At 38.3% G+C, this 21,307-nt stretch overlaps 1 protein-coding gene across 1 annotated transcript; it reads left to right on the top strand.

Moving 5' to 3' along the window:
* Positions 1-292: 292 nt before the first annotated feature.
* On the top strand, positions 293-413 carry LYRM4 (LYR motif containing 4; the record flags this gene model as incomplete). The annotated part of the gene is made up of 1 exon (XM_010022551.1): positions 293-413. A coding segment is annotated over one exon (121 nt), but the record flags the coding sequence as incomplete, so codon positions are not given.
* Positions 414-21,307: the final 20,894 nt, after the last annotated feature.

The following is a 21,307-nucleotide window of genomic DNA, read 5'->3' on the forward strand; positions in this document are numbered from 1 at the left end:
CATGTTTATAGCGATAACAAGCAGTAAGGAATGGACTGATACGTGAAACACGAATTTTTTCTACAGTAACGTCCAGTAAACCCACTCTTTTTGTAATTAAAGAATCTGGTCACTGTTTCAATTCAGTCAATACAAGACCCTGAATAAAAAGAATTATGTACAAAACTGGGAAAAAATTTATGAGTGTGTGTATGTATATTGATTTTAAAAATCAGCACGTCTTAAGGAATGTTGAAGCATCATGAACTGTGACAGATTTATGAATACATGTCATCTTATTGTTTGTGTTTAGAATGTATGCCATCAGAAGGATAAGAGATGCCTTCAGAGAAAACAAGAATATAAAGGATTCTGAAAAAATAGAAGAACTAGTGAATAAAGCCAAAGCAAACCTAGAGGTTATTCATCGGCAGGTATGTTTTATTTCATTTTATTTAAAACTTGTACACTCAGTTAATTGTCCTACACCACTACAGATGGAATAAAATAGATCCTTGCTCAAAACATCTCTAGGTGAACAGTAGTTTTGCTATGTCTGAGCTTGAGAAGGTGGGAAACATCTCTTTATCCATGATGGTTGCAATAGGGGATTTAGGGATTTTTGTTCCATTAACCGGAACAAGCCTGCTGTCAAAAGTTTATATGCTTTTCTGTTACCTTTTCTGCTGTTTGTTTTACTGTCTCTTCACTCTGCTTCTCTTCCTTTGAATCTGTTTCCTCTAGCTTATGTGTGTTAGATTCTTTCCTCATACTTTCCTTCTTCCATCACAGGTTTGGAAGAGTCACTGTGACACTCACTCTGAATAGTCTCGCTTTCTGTATTTGTTTTTCCCCACCTCCAGATACAGTGTTAGAACAGTAGCAGAATAAGAAAATCATAAAGTGAATTAAGTTAATTCTGGCTAAATGTGTCCAAGCAGGGAGATAGATTTTTCTTTGGAAAAAGTTGAGTCACTGGCAATATTTTTCACTTGACCTTATCTGAGTAGCATTTATAGTATCTCTGTTCTTTCCACTGGGTACCATATTATTTAGACATGAATTATACTTCATTGAACTTCAGGTACTTTATTAGTTCTAATATATACCCACTGTCTATCTACAGTGACCACTGGAAATTTGAAGAAAGCTAGTTTCTATGCCTGAACTCGCTAAGGGCACTTGCAATGCTTAAGCTGTCCCTCATTGCAAAATCTATGCTTACTGACACCAATAGTATCACACTGAGCTCAGTAGTACTTTTATTAAGTATTGAATGAATATGCGCACCTAATCCTCCATGGTCTGTTTTAACATGAATCTTTTAACAACCAGTGGGTCAGTTACCTGGATTCTATTTCAGGAGGAAGCTGGGCCCTTTAATTTGGCAATTAAATGTGAATATTTTGGTGTGAGTTAAATTATTTCTTTGAAATTTCTTTTCCCAGAAGCAGGTGGTGTTTTGTGGGTACACAGCTTTGCTATCTTTTTTTAACCCAAACACTGCTATTTTTTTATTTTAAAAGTGTTTCTCAAAGAAGCAGCTCAGATTGGATTGATTCCATGCAATTTTTTTTCAATTTTGGGGTGTTTTTCTCATATCTGTATGTGATGAGTAGCATTTTCTGCTCTTCCTTTTGAGGTTTTGTCTTGGAGAGCCTTGATATTCAGTATTCTCCGGAGAAGTATTAAAAGCGGAGACTGGAGAAGACAATGAAGCAGGGAGTGCCACAGGAGAAGAGTCAGAGATCACTCAGACAGATCTGAGTTAGTACTTAGTTTATTGAGTTCTAATCAGTAAATTTAGGTATGTAAAATATTTAATCAGTACAGATGGAATGGGATTCTATGCTATTACTATACTTAACGTTAGTATGAGATACAAAGATTATCACTCAAGCTTACTATACATATCTTAAATGTTAAACCCATGCAAAAAATTGTAACCTAGCAACCCATTGATGTCTCGTGTCAGGTAAGGGATCTCTCAGCCTTGAGGGGTAACCTTGAGAAATGACCTTTCTCAAGGGGAGAGCGATGCTGCACAGCCAAATGCTCCAACTAAGGGAGAGCTCAACAGACACTACAGATATTTACAGCATAAAGTGGTTGATTTGTAGTCAGATCTGCTGTGTTAACATGGTTTCAGCCGCTGATCAGCCCAGTCTCCAGCCAAATTGGGGTTTGGGGATTTTGGTGCTTAGTTATCATGTAAAACCTCACCAAATAGGATTAACTTAGGTCAGGTGTACTGAGTATGTGCCTGGTCCAAAGTTCAGTTAGTTCCAACGGGAGGAGTTGTATCCATCCCAGCAGTGGCAAAAGATAAGAATACACGGGGTCAAATTTTGCCACTTAAAGAAATCTGTATCAAAGAAGAAACAATTTATTGGTATGGGATGTCCCACAGTAAAATGCTACAGAAAATCTCTTCTGCATTGTGGCTAAGATAAATCCTGTCAGCATGTCAGAAAATGCTCTGTGATGGTTGTAAGCAAGAATGTAAACACTGTACGTTTGATGAATGAGGAAAACATTAGTGAAGCTACCACAGTAACCATTTCGCCATGAAATGAAACGGATGACTGAGGTGTACTAAATTTATTTTTGTTTTAAAGTATCGTTAACTATGTGCTACTTGGTACAAGTTTTTTATAATAGCAAGTGCTTCCTTTTTCTGAGAAGAGTTCAATTTCAAGGTGTCAAAGCACTTGAATAGGTGAGAAATACTGTTCTGCTTTATAGATATGTATCAGAGTTGCTGAAATGAGGATACTGATTTGTAGTACCTGAATGTTTGGGGTACCCTGACCTGATGGATGGTTCTTGCTGGTTCTATAAGCCTAAATAATAAAAGGCAGTTCTAAGTCAGATGGTGGGTACGTCTTGCTAAAATAGAGCTTTTCAACTTTTTTTTTGACAGAACAGAGTTCTACTGATTCATTTGAGCCAAAATAAAACTCCTCTCTCCTGTCTCAGTCGTGTGAACACCCAGATTACTCTGTTACTTTAGACCCTCAAAAAAGATACCATTTCTCTAAAACAGGTGGGAGCTCTTGACTCAAGGTGGACTCTTTTCCTTCTAGGTTGTGGGTCTGATCTTGCACCTTTTATGATGTTGGGGTTTTTTTAGCTTAAAGATTGTCCCTCAGCATCAGATAGGTCTTTCAGCTGCCTTGGAAAGTGTAGGAAGAGCAGACAGGCTTCGCTCATCTCTGCCTGGTATATCCACTTACTGTCCTTTGTAAAGGAGTAGTTGGTCTTAAGGACGTTTTGCATTCATTGGTTGCTAGTGAACATTTTGATCATACATAAACATATACATGTGCTTACATGAAAATCTCAACACGTTTTAGTTTTGCAAACATAGAAACTAGCATTTAATACAAATATGCTAAATATATTATAATCAAACTGTTGTCAAGCAAATGACATTAAGTACCTATCTTTCTGTTAGGCTTTTGTTACTTGGAGGGTTATCTTTGTTACTGGGATATACCAGAATAATGCAGGATGGCCTCAGTTATTGCTAAACTGCCGGGTTTTGCTTGTTTGTTTCAAATCTCAGCTATTTAAGGGGTTTCTCCCACATGCAAAACCAATCTGCTAAAGCTAAAGTAGTTTGAAATTGGACCACATTTTGGTATAATTCTATATAAGAATTTCCAGAAAAATATGCTGGAAAAGTAAGGAATATTAAAGAGTCTGGCACAATGTTGTGGTTTTAACATTGCTAAAACAGTGAAACTTACGTTGAAGTATATCTTATATGTCACCCTTCCAGAAATTTACCAAAGTATAATCATGTTGCATTCAGTTTTGGAAGGGTCTATGTGTTTATCTTGTATGTTTGCAGGCATAACAGACAGTCAAACTCACAGGAACATAGTAGGAAACAAAACATTTTAATAGAAGATAATCAAATACGAGAAAATTAGTTTGTCAAGGTAATTTTGACACGAGTCCCTCAAGGCTTGATGTTTGAGCAATAAGGATTATTTTTTTTTTCTTTGAGTTACACCCAAACACACCCCCCCAAAAAAAAAAAAAAGTTGTTCTAAAAAATTGAGGACTGTTGTTCTTTGCAGAATTTCTATTATGTTTCACTGTCATCTCACTTTCAGCTATAAAGCAAAAGATAAATCATGGAAAAATATCAGCACTGTCTTAAACATAAGCTTTTCATCAGGACTATTAAAAGCCTTAGCATCTGAATTCATATTAATATTTACTTGCTGTCAAATTTAATCATGCTCTGTGGAAAAAAATTAATTCTTGCTCTCTGTTTAATTGAAGAACTAAGTAATGAAGTCATCTGACATTATGAAGACATTATATTTAAAACTAACCAAGCATAATAGAAAGTGATTTTATTTTTAAATGCAGAAGCACTGAAGCAAACATAAGCTCTAGCATACTTTTTTTTTTTTTTGCTAAGTTTGGGGTTTATTATGGTGTAGCGCATCTTGGTATTGCTGACTTTTTCATAGCTTGTTGATAGAAATTAAATAATATCCCACTTTGCTGACAATTTGTTGTTACTCAAAAATCAAATTTATATTCACTTTACATTCTAATTTATGGTATAGTCATCAAAGTGACCATTGAAGTGTAAGGTTCATAAATAACTATGTGAATCAGCTTAGTGGGAAATGTGAAAGAGTGACAGATTACTGTCATTTTGTTATGTCAGTCACTGTACAATTTGCTTGAATGTATAAAAGTAGCTTTATAAAGTTAAAAATCATGGAGAAACATTAATTTCTGTCTTAGTCCTCCTCTGCTTGTTACTGGTTTTGATTTAAAAATAGTCTGGCTAAAGGAAGCAACAACTCTGATTCTTTACTTAACACTGTGAAGACCTTTTCATGTGTGTTTACTGTGTAAGCAGCACCATTTGTGGTGGCTTCCCTGTAAAGAAGGGCATTGTGAGAAATGCACTGACACAAGTAAGTTTGAAATAGAAAGTTTTTATAAGTTTTGAGGCTAAGTCTTGAGGTCCTTCAAGGATTATCATAACAGACATTCCCCAGCTATGCTAATATGACTTTGTGAGTTTTCATTGCTACTGGAATATGTTAGCAGCAGGAGAATTTGCCCTGAAATTTTACTGCTGTTGCTGAGAGTCATGATTTATAGAAGCCATTTCAAAGATAGGATAATACCAACTGATTTGAAATATTTGCTAGTTTTCTTTGTGGCATGCTGTCTCTCAAATTTTAAACTGGAAATATAAAAGTGAAATTCAAAAGCTGTATGAGACCTGTGTGCTCTGATTAAATCCCTGTTTTAACTTATATGACATCTCACTCTTATGTATTCCTCCACAATACTTTCTCCGTAGTTTTAGATTGTAGGTAGAAAGCAAAGTCATCTTGTTGTCCAGCTAAGAAGGGTTATTTTTTTTTCCTGGGAGCTCTGAAGGCTTTAGTATCAATTGTACTGGTTTTGACATCACACAACTACAGTACTCTTCAGTAAAACAGCTATGATATTTCACAGCCTTTGTTTGTCCCTTTAAATAATCCAAACTGTTAAGAATCATGGTTTGCACAAACCTTTAGCAGGAAGACAAGAAATGCACTGTGAGCAGTTAGACAGTAAGGACATGTGGATCTGCTTCCTTTGCAGCTGACTGGTCACTGTCATTTTCTAAGGGAACAGATGAACTTTTGTATTTCTTTCGAGTTTGAGTTGTTCTCCCTCAGACTTGACCTCTCTTAGTGTTGCCCTCAGATGTGTAGAAGAACAAAGGAACATGGTTTTGAAGTATGAGAACTCTTACAAAGGTTCCACTGGTAATGAAAAATATTGAGTACTTGCAGCATTTTTCATGCTTGCAGCATGTTGTAAGTTTGTTCTAATCCTTGAAATACTCACTGATTATAGTAACCTTAGCTCTGTTTCTTTTAAAGAGATGCTTCATGACTATGCCTTTATAAAAGCCTATGTTGTACTTAGTGTGAGATTTCAGTCTCATATTCATGTGTTTCTTCATATTTCCCATTTCTAGTAAAAATCATTAGCACAGTCTTGTTCTGAAATTTTTGTAAAATAAGAGCAGTTGAACAGTTTGGGGTTTTTTTGGGGGTGGGGGCGGACGACAAGCCAAGTTGCCAATGCAGCTGTGTGTAGCCAAGTACTGCGTGTTCTTGAGGTGTTCATTACCAGTATCTCACCTTAGTAGTATCATAGATTCAAGTAATAGTGAATGGAAGTGGAAAGGATACTGAATGAATATACAAACATAGCAGTCGTATTATTATGAACTGGTAATAAAATAGCCATAGCATAAGGGAGCATATTTCTTTTAATCAAAATAGTATGACTATTAAAGCATGTTTAATAAATATTAGCAAGATAAGCAGTTTCAGTTATAGTTACTCTAAAAAAAAAACCCCAAAAGGTAGAAGTACCTTAGTTTATGGCACCTGCTTTGGATTTTGTTGCTCATCCTTTATGGCTTTATCAACAAATGCTTCCATTGTTTTCTGTACTGCAGTTCTAGTAATCCTGTGGTTGATTTGCAGCAAGAGCAGATAAATGAGTAAATGCCAAGGTGTATGTATTTCTGGACTGAAAGCATATCATTCACGAGACTGGTACCGGTTTACACAGTTGTGAGTGACACTGGAATTGACTGTCTCAAGGAACTTCTCAGCCTTCAAGAAATATTCTGTGTATCTGAACATAGCAGTGTTTATACTGCAAAGCACTGTAGGCTGGATGACCTTTGCAGAAGATGAATTATGAAAATTTTTATTAGTAGTTTTAGTTTCAGGCTGCAAGTCATACTTCTGTCTAATTTTTATGAATATGTAAGAAAGTTGCAAAATACTATACAATCTATTTGAGAATATTATCAGCAGTTTTGAAGTCAAGAGGAAGGAATAGCTGGTAAAGCTCTTCGAGCACTCTGAGTACAGGGTGCAGCACCCTGACTACGCTTCAGGTATGTATATGATACTGGCAAGTAATGTTTCCTTGCTGGCAGGCCGTTATGTTGGAGCTGTAATACTCTTCCCTCTGAACAACTTTGTCACTGCAAGGAAGTTCTGAAATCACAGATTAATCTGCTTTTCTTGAGAAGATCCTTGAATCTGTTTTATTTCAGCTTCACAATGGCAAATACCCATTTTTCTACACAAAAAAAAAGTAGCCTCACAGTTCTTAGATAAGAGGATTGTCCTTGGAAGTTTGCTGCTTTTTTTTCTAGTATAGCATACTTTTGTTTATTACAGTTGCATCTACATGTTCCAACAAGAATAGAGCCAACATTATGCACAGAGAGATCTATTCTTACCTCTTGAGCCATTTAGTTTGTTAAAGCAAGTACAGACACATGAAAGAGTTTTCAAATGCCGCATTCACAGAAGAGCAGGAGGTGAATGTCATAATCAAATGATGGACAAAGATCCTATTAAAAGTTTCATCAAGTCACTGCACATTATCAGTTTTTGAAGGTAATCAAGCATCTATACACTTCTAAATACTTGGAATGGCATCTAGAATTCAGCAAATGTTTGGCATGGTAAGCCTCCTGCATTTATCTTGCTCCTAGCCTGTTGCAATGCTGGTAGTCAGTTTTTAATTGCTTTAGCAGATCATGAGTTCTCATTTGATTGGTTCCTTACATGCATTTACTGAAATTATGCTGGAAGCTTGTGGCAAAGCCAAGCACTGAACTTAAATCAGCTAACTTTGGTTTTTAGAAGGCACTGGGGGGATTTTTCTGTGGATTGATTATTTTATTTTGTTTTATTTTATTTTATTTTATTTTATTTTTATTTTTTAATTCCAAAGCTCCTTGGGGTGATATTTTTAGATTTTTTTTCCCTCAAGGTCATTTACTTTCTGTGCCATTTGAATACATAACTCAAGAAATATAAATCTGTGTATTTTTTCTTTTATAACAAAAGCCTACAAGAAAGAATATGAGTAAGAAAGCAACAGAAATCCTTATACATTAAGTTTCAGTGCTCTACTTGGAAAGAGACACGGACGCAGGTGGAAGAATAATATAGGATAGATAGAGGAATTATACCTGTCTTTTAGTAAACAAGAGAACTGGAAATTGAAATTGAAATGGGGAGGCATTAAATTCAGAGCTGTACCGGTTTTGTATTCCACTATAAGTGTAAATGCCTTTTATGTCCCTAAGCGGTTTTTCTGGGGAGGGGATGAGGAACAAAGAAGAAAATGTAACAGGACTAACTTTGAAAACTTAGGAGAAGTTAGTTGGTAAATTCGAACAGAAACCCAGGTGAATTCACAGGACGTGTTAGTAGTGAGGTCCACTTTGGCCAGCCTTTTCAAACAGCTTTTTGATTTTGGCATGTAGGATAGCTTTGGAGATGTGCAATACAATAACAGATGCCAAATGCCCAGAGCTGTCATATCAGCTTTATTTCTGGCTTCTGAGTGTGCAGGAAGTATAACAGACATTTTGCCCATGTTCAGGTGGCATGGCTCTCCAGGTGGCACCTGTGTGAGTCTCCAGAGTGGTGTTAATCCTTAGGCTTTCATTTAACTCTTCTCATGGAGAGCAAGATTGTATTTTCACAAGTGATTTGCGGCTGTTTGCCCTGCTGACTAAATTACAAGTATCAGGTTCTGCTAGCAATATTAAATGCCAGAGCAGACCCTGCATTGAAAGTAACCTTTAGGCTACAAGCAAAAGCAATTCAGAGGTAGAATGAGGCTTTGTCTTCCTGATCTAAGAGCCTCAGTTTAAAACACAGCATTTGATGTATGCAGTAACCTTTCCTTAAAAAAAAAACACAGACTGTTGAGCGGTGGCAGCTGTTTTTAAAATACTTTAGTTATCTGTCATAAAGAGCTGTCATTACTTTTGTTACATGTATTTAGTGGATAATCCAGTGAGGTTGGGGCCTTACTAATAATAAGTAGTTATATAATCTACCCAGAACTCTGAGCATCTGATGTTATGCATAGAGGAGGGCTGTCTGAAGGACAGGAGAAGGACTTAATTTCTAGTGAGCAATTCGGCATGGCAGTAAGTCTTACCCAATCAGGTAAACGCTAGGTGTAAACTTCCACGTGAATAGAGAAGTAGAGTAGGTTTCATCAGCCAGGCCAGTCAATAGCTTTCTGAAGCAGTTAGCAGCACTAATTGAACCAGTCTGTGCTGAAGAAAGCCCCAGAAGCAAGGAAATCTCATGTTTTCAGGGAGCTGTGTTCATCTGCTGCTCATCCGTTGCTGCTTTCCTGCGTTTAGTGTCCCAAGGGCTTCTGCCTAGTGTGTAAATGATTATGGTTCACAGGGGTGGCAGTTGCAACAAAACTTCAAGGGGGCCTCTGCCAAACGAGGTAACAGCAGGTGCATGTGTGTCCTTGTATAAATATAAAATACAGCCGAGGGAGAGGAAGTAGAAATAAGTGCTGGTGCTTTTGATCACAGCTCAGATTACTTCTGCCATGTTTCTAATCTGACTGTACGATCTTGAGTTGATGCCTGCCAATCTGGTTTGTAGCAGTTCCAGTTGAAGGAGGATTTGAAGACTGACTTTCTAACATTAACCTTTCAGCAACTTTCTGTCTTTCTTGCTGTGCAGTGTCTGCTGCGGAGCAGAACATTTCTGGAGGATCTCTTTTTTACTGCATAAGAAAAAGAGCAATATGGCAGTTTCGTGTGTTAGTTATGAAACTTATAACCTTGTAAAAGCCTTTCGTATGTATTGTGACCTGTGTTCATGTCAGAACATAGATCTTTCCTGAGCATCCCTTTTCAGTGGTGTTATCATGGGATAGACCAGTTTTAAGTACAGCTAGACCTTGAGGAAATGAAAGGGATTGCTGTTTTGAGGACTTCTGAGAAAAGTAAGAGAGACATCAGTGCTGTTGTTACAACCAGTGATCTCTTGTTTTGATCTCCCACAGTCTTTTCCTTGCTTTTTATAATCTGCTGTTTTATTTTGCTTTCCTTGCTGAGAAAACTTTCCTTCCTGGTTTTGTATACTGCTTATTGAAAGGAGACAGTGTCAGGTTCAATGGCACCGCAACTGAGCAGGCACACTTCCCTCCAGGAGGAGCTTTGGCACATTTGTCTGGTGCCTCAGATGCCCAGGACTGTGTTCTGCTGCCCTTGAACTGCAGTCAGTAATTCAGGATGACGATGTTGGTGTTGACGCCCTCACTGTCTGACAAGTCTCCTAGTCCTGTAGCTGTGGTACAATGGCATTTTTTTTAATGGCATTTTCTCCCCTCCATGCTCAGTCATCAGTTCTCAGCATATTACAGTTACAGTTTTTTTCCTTCACAGCTAACAAAGGGAAGAGGGAGCATTTTAGCTCCTCTTTAAGCTATTTGCCATCTTTTCTGGTCTTTCAGATAGTCGTGCTTCTCCCCTCAGCACTTTGAAAATACAGTAATGTAAAGTCTTCCCTGACACTCCAAATCAGATGCTTGCTTTTGTTTCTTCCACGGATAGTTTGTCAAGTTTAAAGAATTTATTTTTTGTTCTTAATTCTTAGCATAAGGCCAGCCTACAAAGAGCTCTATTTGCCCCATTTGCTAAAAAAATCTGGCTTCACAAGTACTTTTTATTTCCCCATCTGACTATCTTGATGCTGCTTCTGCTGGTTTAGTCACTAAACCTCTTTCATTTTGCAAACAGTGTTGCAAAGGTGCCAGCTGTTAATTTAAAATTGACAAATGAAACCTGTTTATAAACCCAAGGCTAACTGTCATTTAATAAAAATATGGAAAAAAATCCCAAAACAGTTACTTAAAAAAAAAAAAAAATCCTTCTTCACAGTCCTATTTCTGCTTGTCTGCATGTATTGTAATCTTCTGGAGTTCACTCTGGGGGTCCACTGAATGCCCCTGTGGATCAGCATAGCACCCAACAAGGTCTCTTTCAGTAACACTATTTGACTGAATTTATAGCCAGGTAAATTCACAGTGATGTAGTTTTATTTTGATAATAAACATAAATGTATGTGCGGCCTTCACATAAAGCTCATTCATAGAAAGAAGCTTTATCATTGACGTGTTATGGTTCCATTTAATCTTTTTTTGCAGTAATTTGGATTCTGTCTAGTGTATGTAATAAGCTGCTTGTATTTGAGGTAAGTGTGTTCCGTCCATGAAGTTCGGATGAAGGCCTAGCTTTAGGGAAGAAAGTTGCTAGACTCCATTATCAGCATGTCTGATCCAGCCCTTGGAAGTTCAAGTAGGGAAAACTGTTTTCTAGACAAGAGTGTAGAGAGAAGTTTAATTAGTGTTTACGCAGTCTCCTTGGTATGGTGCATTGCTGCTGTCTTTAGCTCTGTACTTTCTGAGGTGAGCCTGGATTTTTTTTAGCCATTAAAAGCTATAGCTGCAGTGCCCTTCATCTTGGTGACAGGCATTATGCCAGTACATTAATTCTGAAAGCAAGTAAAAAGAAGAAGAAAAAAGGAGCCCAAACTCTTCCAGTCACATTTAAAACACAAATTGACTGATTCCTGTTGTTGTTCTCTCTGGGGTATGTCAGAGGTATGGACTGCCTGGAAGTTCTTCCTAGGCTGCTTGCTTTGCAGGAAAGGAACCATTACGAAGCAGAGTTTCGAGATCACCTTTGTAATTTGGTCACCTGTAGAAAGTGCATAAATACATACTTTGAAACAAAGATTTGATCTTCATCCTGTAAACAAGGTCTTGTCCCTCACCAGGGCAGTTAAAAATATTGCAGTGTAGTGGCTAAATAATACATACATAGTCTTTCTTTTGTGAGCATAATTCACTTGCTGAGCAGTTGTTTTGTAATTTTTAACCATAATTTCATCCGTGTGTGGTTAATGAGACTTATGTGACCTAATCACTTAGCCTTTCACATTAATGGAGATCTTGTTTGTAATTCTGTTGTTAATTCAGCGCTTTGGTTATGTGTTCAAATTATCTTAATTTTAATTGAAAGTATTTTTTGTCTCTCAGAAGTCTATTTTCTATGCACATTTGTCAGTAGTGAATACTTATCAGGGGTGATTACTCTCTAACTACTTGTGCTGGTATACCTCTGGGAGGTTAATCAATCTTGTGCTTTTTAATTGAAATCAATAATGTGTTTACATTTATCAATATTTCTTAATTGTCAAGTTATAACCGTGGAACTTCAATAATAAATCATGCCAATGGTTAACTTCATACATTAGACTTTTAAGAGTCTCCTTAAGCAGTTTGACATGTTGTAAATTGCTTTTAAATGATCTGTATGTATGCTCATGGGGAAAGAGGAGAAAAAATTGATATGCAAAATCGTGCTGTAGAATAATATTGAAGAACTAATGCACTGACAGTAAAATACCTTTACCACATGTATGGTATGCTTTATGGGCAAAAAAAGGAACTAGGTCTTTTCAAAGTGCTAGTTTTATTACTAATAATTTTGTGAGTATGACAGTACATGTACATTTGTTGTGCCATCCTAAGGGACTTGTCGGGGCTGGGACTGTTTCCCTTCTCCCAGGTGTACAAGCAATGCAGGGGGCAGAGAGAATTACTAGTACTACTGCTCCTTTACAGAAGTTACAGTGAGTTCTAGGAGATCAAGGCACCCTGATTTTAACTGTGCATTTCACCATATGTCTGTCCTTAATATATTGAGGTAGAACTGAAGGAGGCTACATCTTTTTAAATTTAAGCATATATTCAAAGATTTTGCATAGGGAACTAAATTATTTGCCCAGATTCACGAAGTGTGCATACAGCAGGAATGATATTCCAAGTCTTACACCACTGTCTATCTCAGTAGGTGTCCCTTTATCACCTACCTCACTCTTCTCTGTCCTTTTTAGATTCAAGTAGCAATAGATTGGAGAAAGACATCTGCTTAGACAGAAAGCTGGCAAGATGCTGACCACATTGCTTGTGTCAGCCTTACAATGTGTTATGAGCTACACATAGGACAATATAAGAATTAAAAATTCTGCCTAACGAGCAATAAAGAAAGTTTTAATAGTTAATGCTGTTATTTTCTAGTTAAGTTAGAGCCAGTGTCAACACCAAGATAGAAAAAGAGAGAAGTAGGTAAGCTGCTATTTGTGGGTTTTGCAATTTTACTTTTCAGTTGAGATCCTAAAGGTGAACTGCAGTTTTTCACTTAAACATACATACACATACAAAAATTCAGATAAAAGTAACTGATGTTGTTAAATATGATATAAAATTAATTATTGTAATATCTTACTGTGTAGGGACTAATTTTACATGCTGCTTGTAGAAGGAACTGTTAGCTAAATTAGTTATCTGAAATGCTGTAGAATTAAATGGTATTTTACATAGAGTTAGAAAATAAACCATTTGCTGAAGCTCAAAATAAGACTAAAAAAAATAAATGCTCATTTTGGGGAAGAACAACAGGTGAGGGGTTTGAAGAGCTGGAAAATGAATATGAGTAACATCTTTAACAGTTGAAACAGTAGGAGAATAATATTTATATACCTGAAGATAAACTCCCTTTATCAGGGGGTGAGTAGAAAATTCACCATGGTCCTAGTCCTAGGAAACAAAAGGACTGATTTAAACATCCAAATCTTGATGCAGGTAGCAAAGTTCCCTGACATTGGTGCAATTCAAGATTAGACATACATGCATGCCTGTTCCTCTTGCCTTTTCTGTTCTCCATCCTGGGTCTATCCTTACATAGCACTCTAGCTTAGTAGTTTAAAATTGTGTATTTCTCTGTATTTCTAATAAGATACTATTGTTAATAGATTTGTAGTTTTTATTTCACTTCTTTGAACTTATATGAGAGAAAAATGGCTGGCAAATGGAGAAGTTAAACACCAATATGAGGCCTAATGCCGTCTAACCCAGTGTCATGTTTGAAATTTTTACTTCTGTAATTCCTCTCCTCTTCTTAGCAACTGAAGAAATCTTGTGTTGCTGTCATGATTTAAACCCAGCTGATAGCTCAGAACCAGGTCCTAAGAAAAAAACGTCAGAAGTTTTGTTGTCAGTGTGCAAAACTAAGATGTCTGTCCTCTAACATCAAGGCTAGCTTTTATATGAAAAGACAAGTTAAAATATTAAATGTTTCAGTCTTGCAGTCATTTTGTTGACTTCTTGCAAATGTTAAAAGTAATGAATTAAGCCTCCCCCTGCTTTTTTAAATGAGATGAAACTGTTAAGACACAGCTGTCTAACAAACAAAATTACAGTGATTACCAAATCAAATCGCATTAAAGCAAGGATGTGTAATCAATCTCTTTGTGAAGGGTAAAGCAATTCAGAAGACAAAACCATCGACATTTTCTTTAGCATGGCAGATTAAGTACATTCTTGTTGTGTGTGGAGGGCTTTGCAGTAGGGTGCTTGCGTGAACAAGTTATATTTAGTTTCAAAAGCAGGCATCCTGGGGTGCAGCTGATATGGTATGTGAGCCCAGACACTGCTGCATGGGTTCTGAGCTAGAGCTTGTTTGCGTCTGTGCCTAGAAGGGTAAGCTCGGGTCAGCATATAAATGTCTGAACACAAGTCTTTAGGAAGTGCTGACTTTTCAGTGGCATTCAAATTGTATTTGCCCTTTTTGATTCAAACCTGCTAAGATACCCGGGATGTACATAACACTAAATTTAGTTTGGCTGTGTGTGGGGTTGACTCTGGCTGGGTGCCAGGTGCCTACTAGAGCCGCTCTTATCACCTGCTCCTCAACCGGATGGTAGAGAGAGAATATTAACAGAAGACTCATGGATTGAGATAAGGACAGGGAGAGATCACTCACCAATTACTGTCATGGGCAAAACAGATTTGACTTGGAGAAAATCAATGTATTACCAGTCAAATCAGAGAAAATACAATGAGAAATAAAACCAAATCTTAAAAACACCTTCGTTCCACCCCTTCCTTCTTCCCAGGCTTAACTTCATTCCCAATTGCTCTATGTCCTCCCTGCCAGTGACACAGAGGTGACAGGGAATGGGTTTTGCAGTCAGTTCATAACATGTTGTTTCTGCCACTGCATCCTCGTCACACTCTTGTCCTGCACCACCATGGGGTCATAGGAGAGCAGTCCCCCACCAACTTCTCTAACATGAGTCCTTCCCATGGGCTGCAATTCTTCATTAACTGCTCCAGTGTGGGTCCCTTCCATGGGTGCAGTCCTTCAGGAACAGGCTGCTCCAGCGTGGGTCCCTTCCGTGGGCACAGTCCTTCAGGAACAAGATTGCTCCAGCATGGGTCACCTATGGGACCTGCAGCAAACCTGCTTCTCTCTCCATGGGGCCACAGATCCTGCCAGGACCCTGCTCCAGCACGGGCTTCCCATGGGGTCACAGCCTCCTTTAGGCATCCCTCTGCTCCAGTGTGGGGTCTTCCATGGTCTGCAGGTGGGATCTGCTCCACCGTGGACCTCCATGGGCTGCAGGGGCACAGCCTGCCTCACCATGGTCAGGCTGCAGGCGAATCTCTGCTCCAGTGCCTGGAGCACCTCCTCCTCTCTTTCTTCACTGACCTTAGTGTCTGCAGAGCTGGTTTCTCTCTCATATTGTCACTCCTCTCTTCGACTGCAGTTGTTGTTGGTTTTTCCTCTCCTTTTAAATACTTTATCCCAGAGGTGCTGCCACTGTTGCTGATGGGCTCAGCCTTGGACAGTGGTGTGGGTCCATCTTGGAGCAGTCTGCGTTGGCTCTACTGGATGCAGGGGAAGCTTCTGGCAGCTCCTCAGAGAAGCCATCCCTCTAGCCCCTCTGCTACCAAAACCTTGCCATGCAAACCAAATGCAGGCTATTAGCATGAAGAATGCAAAATCTTGTGTGAATTCAGATGATTTTCATTCAGGACCCTGCTCCAGCACGGGCTTCCCATGGGGTCACAGCCTCCTTTAGGCATCCCTCTGCTCCAGTGTGGGGTCTTCCATGGTCTGCAGGTGGGATCTGCTCCACCGTGGACCTCCATGGGCTGCAGGGGCACAGCCTGCCTCACCATGGTCAGGCTGCAGGCGAATCTCTGCTCCAGTGCCTGGAGCACCTCCTCCTCTCTTTCTTCACTGACCTTAGTGTCTGCAGAGCTGGTTTCTCTCTCATATTGTCACTCCTCTCTTCGACTGCAGTTGTTGTTGGTTTTTCCTCTCCTTTTAAATACTTTATCCCAGAGGTGCTGCCACTGTTGCTGATGGGCTCAGCCTTGGACAGTGGTGTGGGTCCATCTTGGAGCAGTCTGCGTTGGCTCTACTGGATGCAGGGGAAGCTTCTGGCAGCTCCTCAGAGAAGCCATCCCTCTAGCCCCTCTGCTACCAAAACCTTGCCATGCAAACCAAATGCAGGCTATTAGCATGAAGAATGCAAAATCTTGTGTGAATTCAGATGATTTTCATTCATTGTCCTCCAGAAATACATTTCATACATTTAGCCTGGAAGTAGTGGCAGATAATTCAATGAAGATCAGGTTTTGTGTATCCATGTAAGGTGGCAAAATCTGGCTTTATAGCACATTGGTTTCATCAGTGCTGCTTGATTTTGTTTTTTGTTTTTAACTTTTCACAACCTTTCATTTAAAGTATGATTGAGGTTCTTTATTTGACTTGCTGGCTAAGGCTTTTTAAAATGTAAATATCAGTCTTGTATCTCTAGTACAGACTCCTGTGAAGCTGAGAGAAGGACAGTCTGACCTACTCTTACAAAAGAAAACAAAACTGAGAAAGGGTGGAACATAGGAACAGAGAGATCCAAGGTTTCTCACCATATAGTAATGGATATGACCTTTAATATTGAGGCCTTTGGATCAAATTTAAGTTGGCATTAAAATTTTCTAATAAATTCCCTGCTGAATCTCAGAGGTTTTTTTCCTCAGATTTAATTCAATAAGGTCACAATAACGCAAGTGCTGTCTGTGCTATTGTAATTGCTCTCAGCAGGCTGATAATATTATTGCAGAGAAGTGCCAGCTACTGTGCTTTTATTTCTTTCTTCAAGCACTCTCCTTCCTATATGCTTGCTCCCTTTGCTCTCAGGTCTACCCTAAGTAGGAAGTGAAGCAGTTTTAAATGCCATTTGCTTCTCATTTGAACATGTTTTTATAGTGGTGCTTTCCTGAGTCTCTTCAACAAAGGGAATAAAAGCATAGCTTGTCTTATTGCAGGATAATTGGAGCCTTGTATTTCCTTCCCTTAATTCTCATCCAACCTTTATATATTAGATTAAGCCTCTAAGTTCTTTAAAGTTGATATTCCTAAACACACAGTGCTTAGTTCACTTTGGCTTTCTGCTTTTAGGGTTGTGGAATAGCTGTACAGCTAAAGGAGTTTCTCTTAGGTGTGTGGGGAGAAACACGGAGTTCCCACTGTCCTGTGTTTCATCCAAAAATTACAACTTGCAGCTTATCACAGCAACATGTATGTTGTCTTTTGCAACATGACTTTTAGAACAGCATTGTTAATGTGATGTTTTGTGTGAATGCGTATCTACGCTTAGTGTGCTACTAGTAGATTTCTTACTACAAATTTTGTAATGGAAGTAGATCAGTACAGCAAATAAATGCAAATGCAGAGTGCTGTGATCATGGTTCTCTGTATAATTCTCTGTGACTGTGAGACTCAGTGCAGCTTCAGTATTAATTCTGTGTAAAATGCACTAGCTGTACACTAAGCTTCTAGACAGTTTCCTCCTTTTTCCAGTCAGACCTGCTGTCTAAAAATGTCGAGTTTCTGTTTGTAGTGATGGCATGTTAGGAGCCATGTACGTCATGGTTTGTGCTTTTAAACAAATTAAGAGGTATTTTAAAACATTGTAAATAGGTCACATGATTAGTACTTTGGGGTGAGGATGGCCCAGTCTTTTAGGTGTAGGGCTACATATGGAGTTTTTTAGATATGGTGTGGAGAGGAAGTAGTAATTCATGTTACCCTACCTCAGCATAACTGGTACTTCAGGCCTTTGCGGTTTCAGGTGACCAGCCTGGCCAGAGCTGAATGCTACTGCCTGGTATCCACATCTGGCTTCCCACACTGTAACTGGCTTCACACTTACCCATTCCTGGTCCATCATCTTCTCCTTGCACTCTCTTTCCCGGGGGGCTAGAATTTCTTATCTAAAGTGATATGCACAGAGTATTTTTGTGCGTATTTCCAGCCACATGCAGACATTTACAGTTGTCTGCCCATGGCATTCATAGCTGCCAAACAAGCTAGTCTCTGGACAGAAGAAAATTATTGGCATGGATCTTCATCTGCTTATTCACATACTCAACTAACATGTGCAGTGGGATACATCCTCTTCCCACAGGAAATTGATTGGAAACAAGGAGCAACAAAAGATGTTTACAAAGGCATTTCCAGTTCTGAAATGCATACAGCTGTATTCTGCCCACCTTCAACTTTCATGGCAAGCAGAATTGATCAGGGCTACTCCACAACATACAGGCAGTTTTGATATTGCATAGTATTGCTTGCATACCTGTGTTAAGTCTAATTCAATAATTAAAAAACAACAGATCATCATCTTCAGTTGTAATGTTTCACCTACTTTCATATTGCTCATCGTTTCATCTTTGGTTTTTGTTTTGTTTTTTTTTTTTCTTTAATTGCTTTTGATATCTACTCTGAGATGTGCATTATATGGTGCTGGTAGGATATATACTGCAGTGCCAGCACACTCGATGAACTTCGGTCATAAAACCAACCACTTCTGCAATGTGTGGAGTTCCTCCCCACCAACATTCAGGCATGCAGAGGGAGGTCACTCCTGATCAATAACTGCTCATTGCTTTTTATTTATAACATACCATTTTAGTTTATATTTCCTGCTGCTGCCAGAGGGAATTAATTTCCAGTAGCAGAGACACACCGCAGCTACTTTAAAGCAGAATGGTCCTAAAATGAAATTACATTACTGACTTGAAACACTTCAGAAAGCTTGATTCCAAAGCCTGCTGTGGTTTGAACTTGCAGCTTCTGAGATAGGTTAACATTGCTCTGAATCATTGTGAGCCATGATCAGATCATTGCTTTGTAAATTAAATAATGAAGCATTTGTGTGTGTGAGTTCCTGCTATAATTAGTAGTTAGCCTATGTTTTGGAAGGATCAGGATCTGCATCACATGATGGTAGGATCTGCAATTTGTTTTCCAAATTCGACTTTCAGTCATAGAGGTGTGAAGTCTTCCAAAATCCGGGTTTGATTTATGATACTTTGTGTATTAACTGTAGAAACATGAGTGAATAATCAGATAACCCTTTGGGTAGTGGGATTTCTTTTTTTTTTCAGCTAAACTAATAATCTGGATTGAGTTATTTAGAGGAAAGCTCCTGTGGTTGAAATGACCTTTCCCTTAGTTCCTCTGTAGTTCTCAACTGTGAAGTATTGGTAAGTTTCTTTAGAAGGATTTTGGTAAAGCAGAAAAAAATAAAACCTAGCATTCTTTCCAGTTCTTGGCAATTTACATGTATGAATTGCTATTAACCTGAAGCTTCTGAAGTGCTGTATGAATTGTAATAGCACTTGTGAATCACTCTGCTTTCAGATCTGTCAAATGGCATATATTTAACACTTACTAGCCTAGATACAACATGTTAAAACCTTGCCACTCTTGCAAAAATTTCAATTCCACATAACAGTTTTACTCTAGCTATTACAATCACATATCAAACTATACAACGTGGTATATGGGATATCCCAATGTGGGATATGGGTGCAATAATTAGCAAATGTACTGTTAACATCTGGGGCATTTTTGAATATGGGGACAGAAATGTAATTTTTTATTAAACGTCCCTCATTGCGATAAGCACTAGAAAACATCATCTTTTTTACTTCCACAGAAAGTGAAGAGTTAAGTAGATTTGAATATGGTATTAGAAAGACTTGGTGTTTCAACTTGACATTTTAATCTGCGGTATTGTTACACGTACTTTATAAATGCCCCTTTCTTCACTATTCTCTATCTTTTAAGAGTGGTGTTGATAGATTACTACTGTGAAGCCACCAGGTCAGAATGCTTTTGTAGTTAAAAACATTAAATACTTCCCAATCCCACCTAAAATTTTTGGAGGAACTGAGAGCTTTATCTCCTGATTTAACACAAATCTTTCCATGCCATTTCTTCAGAGTAGTAATTGGGGCATTTCAGATAGTATTGAATAAGCAGGGCATTTGGTAGAAATCACATTGAGGGGAACAATGTAAACTCTGTTACCAAGATCCATTTAAGCAATATCTGTTCTGGAAATAATACAATATGGGAAGAAACAATTGCAGATAATTCTGATTTGGAAATTCTAGTGTTTGGAACAGGTATGGAAGAACTATCAAGTCCTGTATCATATGATCAACGGGACTTTCGATTTCATGGCATGATTGTTAATCCTAGGATCAATTGGAATGTAAAAAGCAAACAAAGCTATAAACATTCCCCTTGCTTTTTGTGTGCTCAATGCTTATCATGAATCGTAGAATCATAGAATGGTTTGGGTTGGAAAGGACCTTAAGATCATCTAGTTCCAACCCCCCTGCCATGGGCAGGGACATCTTACACTAGACTGTGTCGCCCAAGGCTCTGTGCAACCTGGCCTTTAACACTAAAGAAGACTGCACACAGAGGTTTTACCTCCACTGCAGTTGCTCTTGCAATTCTGTTCATATCTTAAATTGCTCTGGGTAGTCTTATTAGTCCTTAATTAGGTACTGTGCTATGATCTCCTTTCTTTTGGGTGCTCTATGTATGTGCTCATCCACCTCCAGATGATTTTAAACCTTAATCTTAAACCTTATTACCCTTCAATTCAAGTTTTAAAAGGGAAAAGAAAAAAAAAAATGAAGAGCAGCTTGAGGTTTCTGTAAGAGTCAGGGCACTAAGTCCTGAAATATGAAGCCATATCTGCCCTGATCCAACTGCCTGTTCTGCCAGTCTGAGTGTCTGGGTCACATTTGTATTGGTTTTGGATCAAGTAAGGTAACAACACGATTCAGAGCCAGAAAACCTGAGAAGAGGAGAAGGTGATGACACTTCTTGCATTAATGTTCCTGTTTTCTATTATCACATTCAGGAGACTGTGACTAAAATGATGCTGAAATGCTGTTTCCAATACCCCATTGAGAAAAACTCACACCCTTAGTAAAAATTTGTGCTATAGTATGTTTATATATTGGGCCATTTTTAGAAACATGTTTATTGCAAAAATTTTCCACTGCGTTTTAGCTAAGATTCAGGTTTGGGAGATATTGGCCCATTTGAAAATGCACTATTGTTGCTTATCTGTGGTTGTGAAACCATCAGGAGATTTTGGTATGACAGGATAGGAGAGAAAAAAAAAGAAGTCACTTTTCAAAGATTTGTTTGGATTGTGAAACTATATAGGTAGAATTAAGCATTTTGTTGCTGATGTAGTAAGTC

This window comes from Nestor notabilis, unplaced genomic scaffold, assembly GCF_000696875.1.
Source record: "Nestor notabilis isolate BGI_N333 unplaced genomic scaffold, ASM69687v1 scaffold349, whole genome shotgun sequence".
Classification (NCBI taxonomy): Eukaryota; Metazoa; Chordata; class Aves; order Psittaciformes; family Psittacidae; genus Nestor; species Nestor notabilis.